Consider the following 13992-nt stretch of genomic DNA (forward strand, 5'->3'; position numbering starts at 1 on the left):
TTCAAAGTTGATTTTGTTCGAATTTCATTCTGGATTTTACTTGAGGCGGCAAAATGGAACAGCTGGACTATTTAAGGTGGAATGGAAAATTCAAATGAGACGCCAGTTTTAGCCTCACAGCTCCTCTGGATAGAATTTACAACCATTTGTCACCGTGACAAACACCCACATACAAGCACACTAGTGAACACACACACTAGGGGGCAGTCCGCACACTTGCCCAGAGCGGTGGGCAGCCCTATCCACGGCACCCCAGGAGCAGTTGGGGGTTAGGTGTCTCGCTCAAGGCCACTTCAGTCATGGACTGTCAGCCAAGGGGAATCGAACCGGCGACCGGTCACAGGGCTGGTTCCCTGACCTCCAGCCCACGACTGCCCCCAATTCACTGACAGACACTGGAGATACTAAGAGGTACTAAGTGGTTCTTCAAGTTATTCAGCTGTTTTTTTTTTACTGGTTTTTAACTGTTTAGCTTAACTTTTACTGGTTTCAAGCTGGAACACTTGAGCTTCTACTAGTCATTTTTACTGCCTTGCTGAAAAAGTTACTTTTCCTGGTAGTGCAGTCATTATTTCTCTACTCGTCTGGTCTGACAGCCGTTGTGGACATGAGCTTGGATCCTTTTCAACAAGCCGAACTCGTCCCCGGGTGTAGGAAACTCCCCGGCGGAGCTGAAACAAAAGCCCAACCAGGATGCAACTTTTTCTGATTTTCCACAGCGTCCGCAAAACCCAGAGAGCGTAGCACAAAAGACTTACGCGGCGCTCTTTTCTGTTTGTAAGTGGCTTATCATAAGCCCTCTGTTTGGATAAAGCATTATATTCTTAAAGGCACTCACATGGTCTGTAGGAGACGCCTGACCGCCTGTAAACACAGTGTAATGAATCTTGTCATGTGCTTCACTTCTTCCATTTTCAGGGCCACGTTTTCAAAATCTGGACCTCATTTCTAAATTGACCCATTTACTTATTTTCACATGAGTTTTCCAGCCTCTCTTTACACCTTAGAATTGAACAGACAGCTTTTGTTACTGTGCCTTTTAAACTGATATATGTAAATGAGCTCTGCTCTGACTGGCTGCTCCTTCAAACAGCCATCTGGGCTCAAACAGGCCATTTTTGCAGCTTAGTGTCGTGAGATGGACCCCGTATGGACTGAGGAGTGAGTGGTACGTCATGATACTTAACAAGGTTGATATACGGTTTTAACTATTCCAAAAAGTGAGGAAAATTCAGTTTTCCATAATAATTGATGACACCTGACGATATTTTCCATGATCTGTTGATATGAAGACAAATTAGACCCCTTGACACGTCACCTCAACGTTCTCAAAATCTCAAACTTGCTTTATTTGGGAGACAAACTCGACTCAGTCTTCATTTGATCATGCGCATCACTGGAAGAACCACCACTTCACTTGTACCAAACCAAAATCTGGATGTCCACCTATGATCAGCAGATATTCTGGACAATGGTGAGAACCAATAATAATGAGGAGGGGAAACCATAATTCCCACCAGAACTCTGATATTTCCCCGACGTTTAAATTGCTGGGGTCAAACTGACCCCGAGGATAACAGATGTTAGCAAATTTGAGGAGAACATGAGTGTTAAAAACTGGGGGCTCCCATTCTGGTCTTTGGCCTAAACTCCTAGAACCACCAAATCCACCCCTGCCTATAAGTATGTGCTCTCTTTGTGAGGATTGGTAGATAAGCTCAACGCAATCTTCACTTTATCAAGTACATTGCGAGATCCACGGACCCCAATACCAACACCCATGCTTCACAATACCAGGCCCTTCAATCTGCAGACTTAAAAAAAGATGGTTCTTCAAGGGTTTCTTAGCAAAGGAATTGGTTCTACTTGGAGCCACGAGTACTACAAAGAAGCACTTCGTGCTTTGCACGGTGAAATGGTTCCTCAGACTGACGGAGAACACTTTGAACATCGCTTTCGCCGGGAAACAAAACCTTGCATCTCCAAAATGGTGACTTTACAGGAGAAGGAAAAAACACACTTAACTTTTAATGCAAGTCAATGGAACCAGACGTCTTTCCAAGTCATTTTGGGACGTTTCTTCTGGTCCATTCATCATGAAACGTGAACACAGCGTGAAGGGCAACAGGCATTTTCAAACTATGTAAAAAACTGTAAAACAACAAAAATGGAGATGCAAGGTTTTGTTCCGAGAACAGCAACATGGTTCAGTACAGAACCTCACTGGAAATAGTTTACGCTGTACGGCACCAGAAAGAGCTCGAAGCTTGACATCAAAACATTCTCCTTCAACCTGAAGAACTGTTTCACCACGCAAAGAACCACTTAAACAAGCCAAATGGTCCAATATAGAAGTCGTGGTTCCAAACAGAACCCTTCCCATTGCTAAAGAACCATCTTGTTGAAGAGTGGGACAACTCAGTCTGATCTCAGTTCCTCCACTTCATTTGCCAGATTCCCAAAGCCAGCAGTAGTGGGCTGGGTGGGGAGGTTGGAGTTGGGGGAAAAGGGTGACTGCTGTACCTGTGATCTTCCCCCCAGTGTCTCCGTGCCCCCTCCTCCTCTGCAGGACAAAGTAGTCGTTGGATTTCTCCGTGACCCAGAGCTTCAGGGCGTTTTTCAGGGCAACCTCTTCTGGAGTCAGCCACATCCTTACCAAAAACGGTGCCAGACAACCAGACAAAGGCAGTCCTGCGCGCTTGCTGTGCTTCAAGGAAGGCCCGAGTCCAGCAGTAAGGCGCCCATAACACAGCTAGCCGTGCGCTGGACGCCTCTGCGCGCCGCACGCAGCTCCTCGACCTCTCGGCCACTTTTGGTTCATGTTTTTGTTCCGTCTCCTCAGTCGCAGCCCGAGTGGAGCTGCGCCGTGTTTTTTCCCCACCCGTATTCAGACATGCCCCGCCTTCCCGCAAGAGCAGCCCGTTGATTGGCTGGTTTAGAAGTCACTCCCATCACCACGGCAACCGTAGAGTTTTGCGAAGCGAGCCAGCTGCTCCATTGCGTTCCGCTGTTGCTACGGTGACGAGAACGACGTATTAACTGGCCAATCAGCGGCGTGCTTTGTGCGGAGGGTGTGTTCCAATTGACGCACGCTCGTACACTTGTATACTCGTACACTACCTATTCCGTTCTAGTAAAAGCGCCGGTCTGTCAACCAGAGGTGGGAATCTACAAGGTGAGGGGGGGGCAAACTCAGAAGGCCACATTAAAAAAGCTCAGCAAATCTGTGGGCCAGCTGTGTTTTTATTTATTTACATTGTTTACTGCCAACAGCAAACCAGGCACTGAATACTTAATAAAAAAATAATTCAAAATAAAAATAAAGTGTTTTAGGTTTTTACTAAACCTATTTGTTTGAACTGGACATCAGGCATCTTTTCCTTTTGGGTAAGCACTGGCCCTTAGAATGCATGCTACGTTGCAGTGCATGCTGGGGACTGTAGTGTATCTCAGGGTGAAACAAGCTAACAATATAGATATAGATAGATAGATAGATTCAACTTTATTGTCATTACTCAGTATAAGTACATGGCAACGAAATGCAGTTAGCATCTACCAGAAGTGCAAATAGTAGCAAATAGTGCAAAAAGAGAGTGTGCAAGTGTGCAATAAATAGGCATAGTGCAACATTACAGTATATAGAATAAATTACTTATAGATATGCAAAAAAATAGATTATAGATGTGTAGATATGTACATGAACATGTTGGAGATGTACACTGTATAGAATAACTGTTGCGATGTGTTATTTACATGGCAGTAGAATGTTACATTTGTGCAGTGGTAATAATGATGAATAAAATAAAATAAAACAACAGCTCTGATTGGTGAGTGTAGTATGAAAGGCAGTGTTCATAGTCCGCTGTGTGCAGTATTAGTGGTAGTGTTATCAGTGAGGTGTGGAGTTCAGCAGAGTGATTGTGGAGGGAAAGAAGCTGGACCTGAGCCGACTGGTTCTGGCCCGGATGTTCTTGTATCTCCTCCCGGATGGAAGTAGGTTGAACAGTTTGTGGTTGGGGTGGGAGGGGTCCTTAATGATGCTGTGTGCTCTGCGCACACAGCGCTGGTGGTGAATGTCTTTGATGGCAGGGAGCTGCATGCCTGTGATGCGCTGAGCAGTCCTTACTACCCTCTGCAGGGATTTCCTTTCCGCCACAGTGGAGCTACTGTACCACACGGTCACACAGTTGGTCAGTATGCTCTCGATGGTGCATCTGTAAAAATTTGTGAGGATCTGAGGAGACAGCCGGTCTTGTTTTAGTCTCCTCAGGAAGTAAAGACGCTGCTGTGCCTTCTTGATGAGATGGGAGGTGTTGAAGGACAATGAAAGGTCTGCCGAGATGTGGATTCCCAGGAACCTAAAGCTGGACACACGTTCTACCTCTGCTCCGTTGAGGACAGTTGTGGGGACAGTTGTGGGCTGGAGGTTAGGGACCCAGCCTTGCAGAAGGTCGCCGCTCTTAAGCAAGACACCTAACCTCCAACTGCTCCCCAGGCGCTGTGGATAGGGCTGCCCACCACTCTGGGCAAGTGTGCTCACTGCCCCCCTAGTATGTGTGTATGTGTGTGTGTGTGTGTCTTCACTAGTGTGTATGTGGTGTTTCACTGCACACATGGGTTAGATTGCGGAGGTGAAATGTCCTCGTGGTGGGGCTGATAAGGGCCTCTTAATCTTAATGAACAGGAAATTAAAATCGTAGTTGGTGACTGAGGCCCAGTGTGACTTTTGGCTGGGTTCAAGCTAACAGTACTTCTTAATGACAAATTATAATGTAGGCCCCGTGCGTCAAACTCAAGGCCCGTGGGCCAAGTCAGGCCCGTGACACTGGCCCGCAGGCCTTGTGTTTGACACATAGCGCCTACACCCTGTTCCTGCTCCTTGCCCTAACCCAGGTCCAAATCCTAACTCCAGCCCCACCACTGTTTAGCATCGGCTGAGTTTAGACTCACCAGGTAGCGTGTTAAGAATTTGAACATCTGTAGATGATCAGTAGTGGACTGTCCAATAAAGTGAGACCCAAAATGCGTCTACATCACCGTCTAAGCCTTTAAACGAAGCCATGTTCTCACATAACGTACATTTTACCGTGTTTTTCAGGCCTTTTATCTCATATACACAATATTCGTGGAACTATATCACTTTTTACTTTTTAACTCTTTATTTGTTTGTTTGTTATGCTGTATTAATACTCTAAAGTCTTTATCATGTTACGTCCCAGACTCTCTGAGCTAATAACTTCTAAGTATGTGGTGCGTTTAGTGTCTTCTTGCTCCGGCACCTTCTACCTTACCCTTATTTCACTGCTCACCATATGATTGAGCGTTTATTATAAGCTCATAGATGCCCTGAACTGTTCTGAGGAGATAAAGAGCTTTGAATCTCGAGTGAGAGCTAATGGGCTGCGCTCCAATCCGCACACTAGTGAGCTTAGCAAGTGCGTAGAATCCCAGTGGGGCCTTGGTACCGCGTTCCAAACCACACGGTCTAGGTGTTCTACCAAGTGGCTCACTTGATGGTCGTGTCCAACAAACGCTGGGTGCACACTAGCATGAAGTGAGCCACTAGGTCAGGAGCCTCTAGTTAGAGCACAAGACCGTAGATTGGAACGCGGCTGATCGTAGCGCGGAAGGGCGGGACTTTCCGGAATACAGGTGGGAAAAAAAGAACATCGCTGGATGTTCCCACACTTCCGTTGTCAGACTGCAGGCTGGAGGCGGAAGTGTGAATGCTTCCTCGCTCCAGTTGTGGAGTTTATGTGTGCATGTGATCAGATTTTGGAAAATATTTCAGTTTTATAGGTTTCCAACCTTCATTTCTGACCTGAAATGTTTAAGCCCCAGTAAAAGAGCACATCTGATAGCTACAGTGCTTTAGATCTTCATTCTGGCTCTTAGTTTATCAGAACTGTGGTGTTTACAGTAATGAATATGAAGCTGGTGACTTGTTTAAAAGGTATTTTTCCATTATTTATGTACAGCTAGATTGGTTGGGTGTGAAATGCTCCGTTCTAAAGAAGCAGTGGTGATAGGAACCAGACGGCCACCTCTAAAAGCTCCCTCAGATAAATTTCTCACATGAAATGGTCATGAATTCAGTGCCTGATGATCTGAGACACTGTTTTAAGATAGTTTTGAGAAGGTTTTGGCCTTCTTGACCACTATTTTACTATCAATGCTCCATGTAAGCTCAGAAGACTCGTGCAGGTTCTCTGGAGGTTCTGGATGGTAAATAAAGTGTCTATATCTGTGTTGTAGTCAAGGCGACGCCTGGTTCCTATCACCACCACTGTAAAGACGTCTGAACCGTTTCACACCAAACCCACTGGATCTCTCTGTTTATCAACCTGTTGTTGTTCAGGAGATCCAATGACATTCTGGGGGAAAATGTGCCTTTTTTATTTATACACCATGACACACAATGTCAGAGATCTATGGGCCATCAAAAGCCCTGACCCATTTGGCTCATTTGCCGTCCTCATTTGTGCAAGACTGCAAGCAGAAGTGGCTACAGGTGTCCCATTTCTCATTTCAGAGGTCAAAGGGGCGCCTTTTATGTCTCCTTAGTGTGGCTTTTGGCAAGGGCTGCATCGACAAACCCAACGGTGGCCTCTTACATGAAATGTCTCTGTTTTTTAATTTCCTATCATTTAGTTACGTTATGCAAACTCAAGTGAGCACCTGTGGCCATCGTAATGACTCCTGAAGGCCTGAATACTGGGTGTATTTCACTTTGGAGTGAAATACATTTCACATTTCACATCCAGAAAAACATACGTATGAGCATATCGACACTGTCGGAACAAAACTTCGGAACTCCATTTTTGTTGTTTTTCATTTTTTGACACTATCTTTTAAAAATAGCAGCTGCCTTTTACATTATGTGACTATTTTATGCTGAATGGACCAACAGAAATGCTCCAAAACTGGAGTAAAATCTCTTTACATTCATTTACATTCAGAGTTATGAATCATTTTTCCTTCTCCTGTAGAGCTATCCTTCTGGAGATGCAAGGCTTTGTTATGACCGCGACAGTATGCTATGCAGTGCGTATAACTGGATAAAAATATTACTGCTCTACATTAAATTGTCCACTTTGTATTTTGTTGCACTAATACAAAACAAAAGTACTCTCTTTGACAACGGACCTAAAAGATAAACAAAAAAGCATTACGCCCAGCATGTCCATCTTGCTTCTGACCAAGGCCGCTTTAGCACATATAGTATCATGTACTAATGACCTCCTGAGAAGCACTTGAAGGCAGCATAACGCAAAATAGTGACTTTACAGGAGAAGGAAAAAACACACTTTACTTGTAATGGAAGTCAATGGAACCAGACGTCTTTCCAAGTCATTTTGGGTCGTTTCTTTTGGTCCATTCATCATGAAATCTACACACAATGTAAAGAGCAACAGACGTTTTCAAATCATGTCAAAAACTGAAAAACGCACATGTAGAGCCTGCATGTCGCTCGATTCTGTCCCAAACGAAGAACCCTTGAGATCTCATGGCCTGTAGGTCAGCATGTTGTTGACATCAACAAAGTGTGGACTTGGAGGAGGACCACAGGGCTTAGGGTCCTGGGCTTAATTACTGACCTACACCCTTGAAAAAGATGGTTCTTTAGTAAAGGGAACAGTTCTGTATAGAGCCAATAGTTCTTTGCATGGTGAAACGGTTCTTCAAACTGAAGGCAAATGCTGTGTAAGGTTCTATATAGCACCAAAAAGGCTTCTGCTATTGCTATGATGTCGAACATCATAACAGAATAACCCTTTTTGCTGCTATATAGAACCACATAGAACACATTCTCCATCAATCTGAAGAACCATTTCAACATGCCACGACCCATTTAAGAATGTAAATGATTCTATATAGAATTCGTGGGTCTAAAGAACCATTCCCTTTCCTAAGGAACCCTTGAAGAACCATTTTTTGGTTTTAAAAGAGTGTGCACTTTTAAAAAAGATGGTTCCTCAGGGGTAAAGAAAATGGTTCTATGTAGAACCATGAACACTCAAAGAACGCTTTGTATGATTAAAGGGTCCTTGGCATCGCAAAAGGGTTCTTCAGGTTGATGGAGAGTGCGCTGTAAATGGTTCTACATAGAACCTCTAAAAAAAACTAATTCTACACAGCTCTCAAAAGGGTTCTTCTATTGCAGTTATGTCAAGCATGTAACAGTAGAAGAACCTTTTTGGGTGCCATATAGAACCCTTTCAAAAGGTTCTACATTGAAATGTCTATAGCAAATTCGTGCACATTTTCCAACGATCTGAAGAACGCTTGTTTGATGCAAAGAACGGTTTAATCTTCAAAGGGCTCGCTGCTCCATGTAGAACCATTTTCTTCACTAAAGAACCCTTGAAGAACCATAGGGAGCTCTTTTGTAACACCCAGAGATGATGGCAGAAGGCCTTGTTTGTCTTGGTGTCCCACCCTGAGTGACAGGACAGCATGGGCTGGAACACGTGGCCCAACAGCCCCCTCTCCAAACGGCTCCCCCAAATTGGATTTTGCCCCACAACCCCCTCCACCAACACCCACCTACCCATCCCACCCCACCCCACCCCACCCCCTCTGAACCCTAACCATGCACATGGTACATTCCATTTCCTTATATGGTCATACTGAGTCGGTGCCACCCATATTACAGTCCTACTCTCACCACGTTTCAGAGGTTAAACAGTGTCAAAGTACGATACGCCGTTATTTGCCCCTCTAGACGTTTTAATCTCTATATAAAACCCGTACATGTGGGGTAGATTCTGAGTTTGAATCAGAGGCGAAAAACAGGCGAGTTTGGACGCCCTTGTTTCCAGTCGGACGGGAACCAGCGGCGCTCAGTCTGTCAGAGCTCTGGAGCTGAGAGGAACTCGGCGAGAAAACACAAAATAATGCAGGTTCGTCTCTAAATATCACATTTTAGGCTTAATTAATTCATCAGCGGGTTCGTTTAGATGGTAAACACCCGCATTGGGTTTAGTTTCTTTCCTCTAAAGACGAAAAACAGGACGAGGCTGAGGTTTGCGCCCTATTCGAATTTTCCCGTTCCACCTTAAATCGTCCAGCAGTTTCGTTCTAGCTCCTCAGGCGCCGTAATACAACTGCTGCGCCGTTTAAGGTGGAACGGGACCATTTGAAAAAGAAGCTAACCAGCTTCTTCTAGCCAGGTGATTTTAGGAAACTGCGTTTAGTTTTAGACCCTTTATCTGTTTTAAAATGTCTAACAGACTGAATGCAGAACATTTTATAAGGTTTTAAACCTCATTTTAAGTTTTTTTTTAATGGTTGCTGCTTTATGTCTACTTGAATGATTATTATATTGAAGTGAATCCACTTTAACTCTTTTATTTGAGGGTTGTATTAGCTAATTTAGGATAACGTTCCCCATCTCTTACCCGAATTTAGTCGAGCAGACGAGAAATGTTTGGTGGTTGAAGACTGCTTCTCTAGTTTTAGCACTGGAGCTAAGAGGCCGCAAGTAATGGAAGGTGATCCACTGGAGGCCCTCACATTATTTGTGCTTAAGTAGGCAAGTTAAGCTATAATTACTTGTCTTCTTGCAATTGTTTATCACTTAATTCAGTCAAAATGCAAGTATACTTATTTTAGAGAGAAAAGACTAAAAAAAAACAAGTAGTAACAGATTTAATTGCTGTTTTTAGAACAAAACCTCCAAAAGAAAAATCTCCAAAGTGGTAACTTCCCAGGAGAAGGAAAAAACATGCTTTATTTTTAATGTAAGTCAAAGGAACTAGAATTTTTCCCAAGTCATTTTGGGTTGTTTCTTTTGGTCCATTCGTCTTGGAGTTTACACACAAGGTAAATTTTAAATCATGGTCAGCACTTTGAATTTTAACCGTGAATTTTAGTTTCTCTGCTTTGCCTTCAGTTTGGTTGTAACAACTTGAATTACTACTTAAATTTTTTGTCATCATTAGTGTTTGGAAACATTTTAAATCCTCTGCTTCAAAGACAAGAATTCCAAAGGAATCACAACTTTTCAGATTTCCTCATTATCCATAAAAAAATAGATGGAAGTACATCATATAGGCAAACACTGTAGCAGCCGCCTTGAAGCCTGAGTTTTGTCTATACTTCCAGTACTTGTTACGTACATAACCAGTGCACCAAACATCTTTCCGGTGATCGACTACATTTAGGGAACGAGGAAAATTTGGTCAATTTTCCTGCGAACCTCTGATTGTCTGCTAGAGAACCTTTTCTAAAATGTTCTACAAACTCTATGTGAATTCCTTTGGCTGTAGGACCCAAACGAAGACACCGAGTGGAATGATATTCTGCGGAGGAAGGGCATCCTTCCTCCTAAAGAGACGCCGAAGGAGGATGAGGAAGAGGAACAGATTATTCAGCAACCGTCCATTGGTAAGATTCTCAAAAGTGTCAGAAAACTGGATGAAAGTGTGTGTGATGACCACAAGCTTGTGTTCCATCTCTAACAAACCCTGTGGCCAAAAGTTTGCAGGCATTTCCCAGCCTTTCCTCTGAAGTCAAGGGTATTAATTGATTTTTTTTCTACTCTTTGCTGCAGTAATGGCTCTACTCTTCTAAGAAGGCTTTAGACTAGATGTTGGAACATTGCTGTGAGGATTTGATTGCATTCAGCCACAAGAGCACAAACACCACTCCAACTCAGCCCAGAGATTATTGGTTTAGAATGCAGTTCCAATGTACCACAGTCTAATGCTGGAGGGCTTAATACTCCTCTAGGCATATTGACCTTACAGCATCTCATTCTGTTGGCTGTGCTTTTCTGTGGAGATTATAAAGTCGTTTGTGTGCAGTTGAACGCTTTTGTGAGCAATGTGTGAAAGTGTGCACTTAAAGTTTCTCAGTGTACTAGTTAGAAGGGCTTAGGACTGTGAATACTTTTAAGAGCTTTCAGAAGTTGGAGATATGATCATTGGAGAAGTACATGGTTTAAGTTTTATTGTAGAAACTTGTTGTAGAAACTTGTCCTGATTTGTCTTTTGTGGTTCCTTTATTTCCTCTAGTGAAGACATATGAGAACATGACCTTGGAGGAGCTGGAGGAGAATGAGGATGAGTTCAGTGATGAGGATGAGGTTGCCATGGAGATGTACAGGTGATGTTTACCAGGACCTGTTAAAAGGGCATTGATACAGCCGTTATTGATTAAAGCTTCTTAAATTGATATTGGATTTTAACCCCCTTCACCAACCCAAAACCCCCACTAACTCCACATTTAGCTAACAAAATTTAGGGGTTGCTACTTTATTTAGATATGTACTTTTGTTTGTAACATGTATGTCTGTGATTTAGATGTCATACGGTGACACAAACCACATAATTAAGTCTATTGGAGATTACAGGTCAGGCAACTATGATTTTGGCAAGCATTTAGCAACATGCTAATTGGTGGGGTACAGCACATTTGCCTTATTTAGTGTTGTTGCTCTAGTGCAAAATAAAAAAAAAAGCTGACCTCAGTTATCAAATCTTCACATATCAGATCTTAGCTTAACAACTACATGGGGGGGGGGTTGCTTTTTTAATTGTAATTTTTTTTTCCCTTTGCTTAAATGCACGTTAACACCTCATAACGACTGAACAAGCTAAAACCCATATTATGTAGTCTTTATTGATGTTTTGTCTGTTGTTTCTCAGGCAGAAGAGGCTTGCAGAGTGGAAAGCCAACCAGATAAAGAATGTGTTTGGGGAAGTGAATGAGATTTCTGGTCAGGATTATGTTCAGGAGGTGAACAAGGCTGGCAGCGGCATCTGGGTGGTGTTGCACCTCTACAAACCAGGGTGAGTATTGTGTCTTATCAAAGAAGTGTTGTGAAAAGTCTTTAGTCCTCTCGCCAAGCCAAGCCAAGCCTGCCGGACAGAGTTTGAGATTTCTCACGGATGAGGTATTCTGGAAAGGGTCCCAAAAAGGCCTAGAAAGTTGATGTCTTACAGAGGAAGAGGGAGAGCCATGGGAATTGAACTAGTAATAAATAGAATCCAAGTTCTTCAGTATTTGTTTTTACCTTATTTTAAGCTTATTCATATTATGTCAAATTAGTTTTGGACATATTTTTCCTTTTTGCTGAAAATGACATTAATTTTAAGTAGAAATGTACACTCACCAGTCACTTTATTAGGTACAGTTCAGTTGCTTGTTAACACAAACAGCTAATCAGCCAATCACACGGCCGCAACTCACTGCATTTAGGCATGTAGAGGTGGTCAAGAAAACTTGCTGAAGTGCAGACCGAGCATCAGAACGGGGAAGAAAGGGGGTTTAAGGGACTTTGAACGTGCCGTGGTTGTTGGTGCCAGACGGGCTGGTCTGACTATTTCAGAAACTGCTGATCTACTGGGATTTTCACACACAACCATCTCCAGGGTTTACAGAGAACGGTCCGAAAAAGAGGAAATATCCAGTGAGCGGTCAGTTGTGTGGTCGAAAATGCCTTGTTGATGTGAGAGGTCAGAGGAGAATGGGCAGACTGGTTCCAGATGATAGAAAGGCAGCAGGAACTCAAATAACCAAACAAAATCTCTGAGGAACGTTTCCAACACCTTGTTGAAAGTGGGCGTGGGGAAGTGGAAGAATTAAGGAAGTTCTGAAGGCAAAAGGGGGTCCAACCTTTAACTAGCACCTAATAAAGTGGCTGGTGAGTGTATGCTGTGTGTGTATTTTGAATATTTCTTTGTATATCAAAATTATAATAGCTTGACCTTTATATTCCCAGCATCCCACTGTGCACGCTCATAAACCAGCACCTTTCAGAATTGGCCCGAAAGTTCCCACAGACAAAGTTCCTGAAGTCCATCTCCACCACCTGCATCCCCAACTACCCTGACAGGAACCTTCCCACAATCTTTGTTTACTTCGAGGGAGAGATGAAGGCCCAGTTCATCGGCCCCCTTGTTTTCGGAGGCATGAACCTGAAGTGTGATGGTATGGAAGTTTTTATTTATTTTATACATATTGAATCAGGGATTAAGCGTAGTCTTCACAGCATTCTGAGTAAACATTCTCCATTGAAAAGAACATGTAGTCCAGGACTCAGCTTAAACCCTGACAGGGAAACTGACCCTTATTGTGGTTTTGAAGAAATTGTAAGAAGTGATTTGAGAGCACATCCTTCTGTAGTCATACTGATAACGTTCAATATCACAGTAAAATTCTAAAGCTTCCAATCTCAGGCGGTTGTTGTGTTAATCTTTTTCCTGCGGTTGTCTCTTCACCAGAGCTGGAGTGGCGGCTGGCAGAAAGCGGTGCAGTGAAGACTGACTTGGAAGAGAACCCAAGGAAGCAGATCCAGGATCAGCTGATGACTTCCATCCGCTGCTCGATGCCCAGCCGCAGAGACAGTGATGAATCTGACGAGGACTGAGCCTCCATCCCATGGAGGTTGACGCATGAAAACAGAACCGGACTTGGCCAAATGCATTTCTAAAGGTGCCAAGGATTTTTCATATCTAAGGAGCCAAATGCTCCATGTTCCCCTCGACAACACAGCTGTTGTCAGATTCGAAGAAAGTGTGAAATGTTAGTGGTGCTGAACAGAGATGAGTATCATGAATGCACTCCTATGTTTTTATTCTCCTTGCCATATTTGGCGGAAGTGTTCCCTCTAATGGTAATGCTGAAGAACTGCTCTGAAACAAGGCCAGAAGAACTGCAGACTTCGGAGACAACAGGATTTTTGAGTTGACACCAGGAATACTAGATAAAGATAAAATACAAAATGAATATTTTATTTATGGCATGTATGTCATTATACATGTTTCTCATCATTGTCTAAATGGTTTTATATAAATGTTATCATTGGCTGTCACCATAAAAACACTTGATTTATGATTGGTGTCTTTTTTTTTTTTTTATTTTGGGTTCGTAGTTGTATTTCTACACTCATTAGGTCCAGATGTCTTCACAAAGTCAGTAAAAACAAAAAGGGAACAAAATGCAAGATGGCAGTCTCGTCGGTCCTCACTTGCCTAAATTATGGAA

General features: G+C 43.1%; 2 protein-coding genes across 2 annotated transcripts in view; one reads left to right on the top strand and one right to left on the bottom strand.

Moving 5' to 3' along the window:
• The window catches only part of LOC108439514 (TBC1 domain family member 8), a 37143-nt gene extending 34272 nt beyond the window's left edge, over window positions 1–2871 (bottom strand). The window contains exon 1 of the mRNA XM_017717961.2: window positions 2524–2871. Within this exon, the coding sequence (XP_017573450.1) occupies window positions 2524–2650 (127 nt within the window). The 5' untranslated portion in view covers window positions 2651–2871. The remainder of the gene's footprint in view (window positions 1–2523) is intronic.
• Window positions 2872–8650: 5779 nt separating this feature from the next.
• pdcl3 (phosducin-like 3) lies at window positions 8651–13842 on the top strand. Its single transcript, XM_017717956.2, has 6 exons — window positions 8651–8903; window positions 10272–10389; window positions 11019–11109; window positions 11652–11795; window positions 12728–12936; window positions 13230–13842. The coding sequence occupies exons 1-6, from the start codon at window positions 8898–8900 to the stop codon at window positions 13373–13375; spliced, it is 714 nt and encodes a 237-aa protein (XP_017573445.1). The 5' UTR covers window positions 8651–8897; the 3' UTR covers window positions 13376–13842.
• The last annotated feature ends 150 nt before the right edge of the window (window positions 13843–13992 follow it).

The sequence above is a fragment of the Pygocentrus nattereri genome, chromosome 6 (assembly GCF_015220715.1).
Source record: "Pygocentrus nattereri isolate fPygNat1 chromosome 6, fPygNat1.pri, whole genome shotgun sequence".
NCBI lineage: Eukaryota > Metazoa > Chordata > Actinopteri > Characiformes > Serrasalmidae > Pygocentrus > Pygocentrus nattereri.

What these genes read in the sequence shown, in the direction of transcription:
- pdcl3 (XM_017717956.2), top strand. An exon ending in TATTCAGCAACCGTCCATTG is followed by an intron (nt 10,390 to 11,018) that starts GTAAGATTCTCA and finishes TATTTCCTCTAG; the next exon opens with TGAAGACATATGAGAACATG. An exon ending in CATGAACCTGAAGTGTGATG is followed by an intron (nt 12,937 to 13,229) that starts GTATGGAAGTTT and finishes TCTCTTCACCAG; the next exon opens with AGCTGGAGTGGCGGCTGGCA.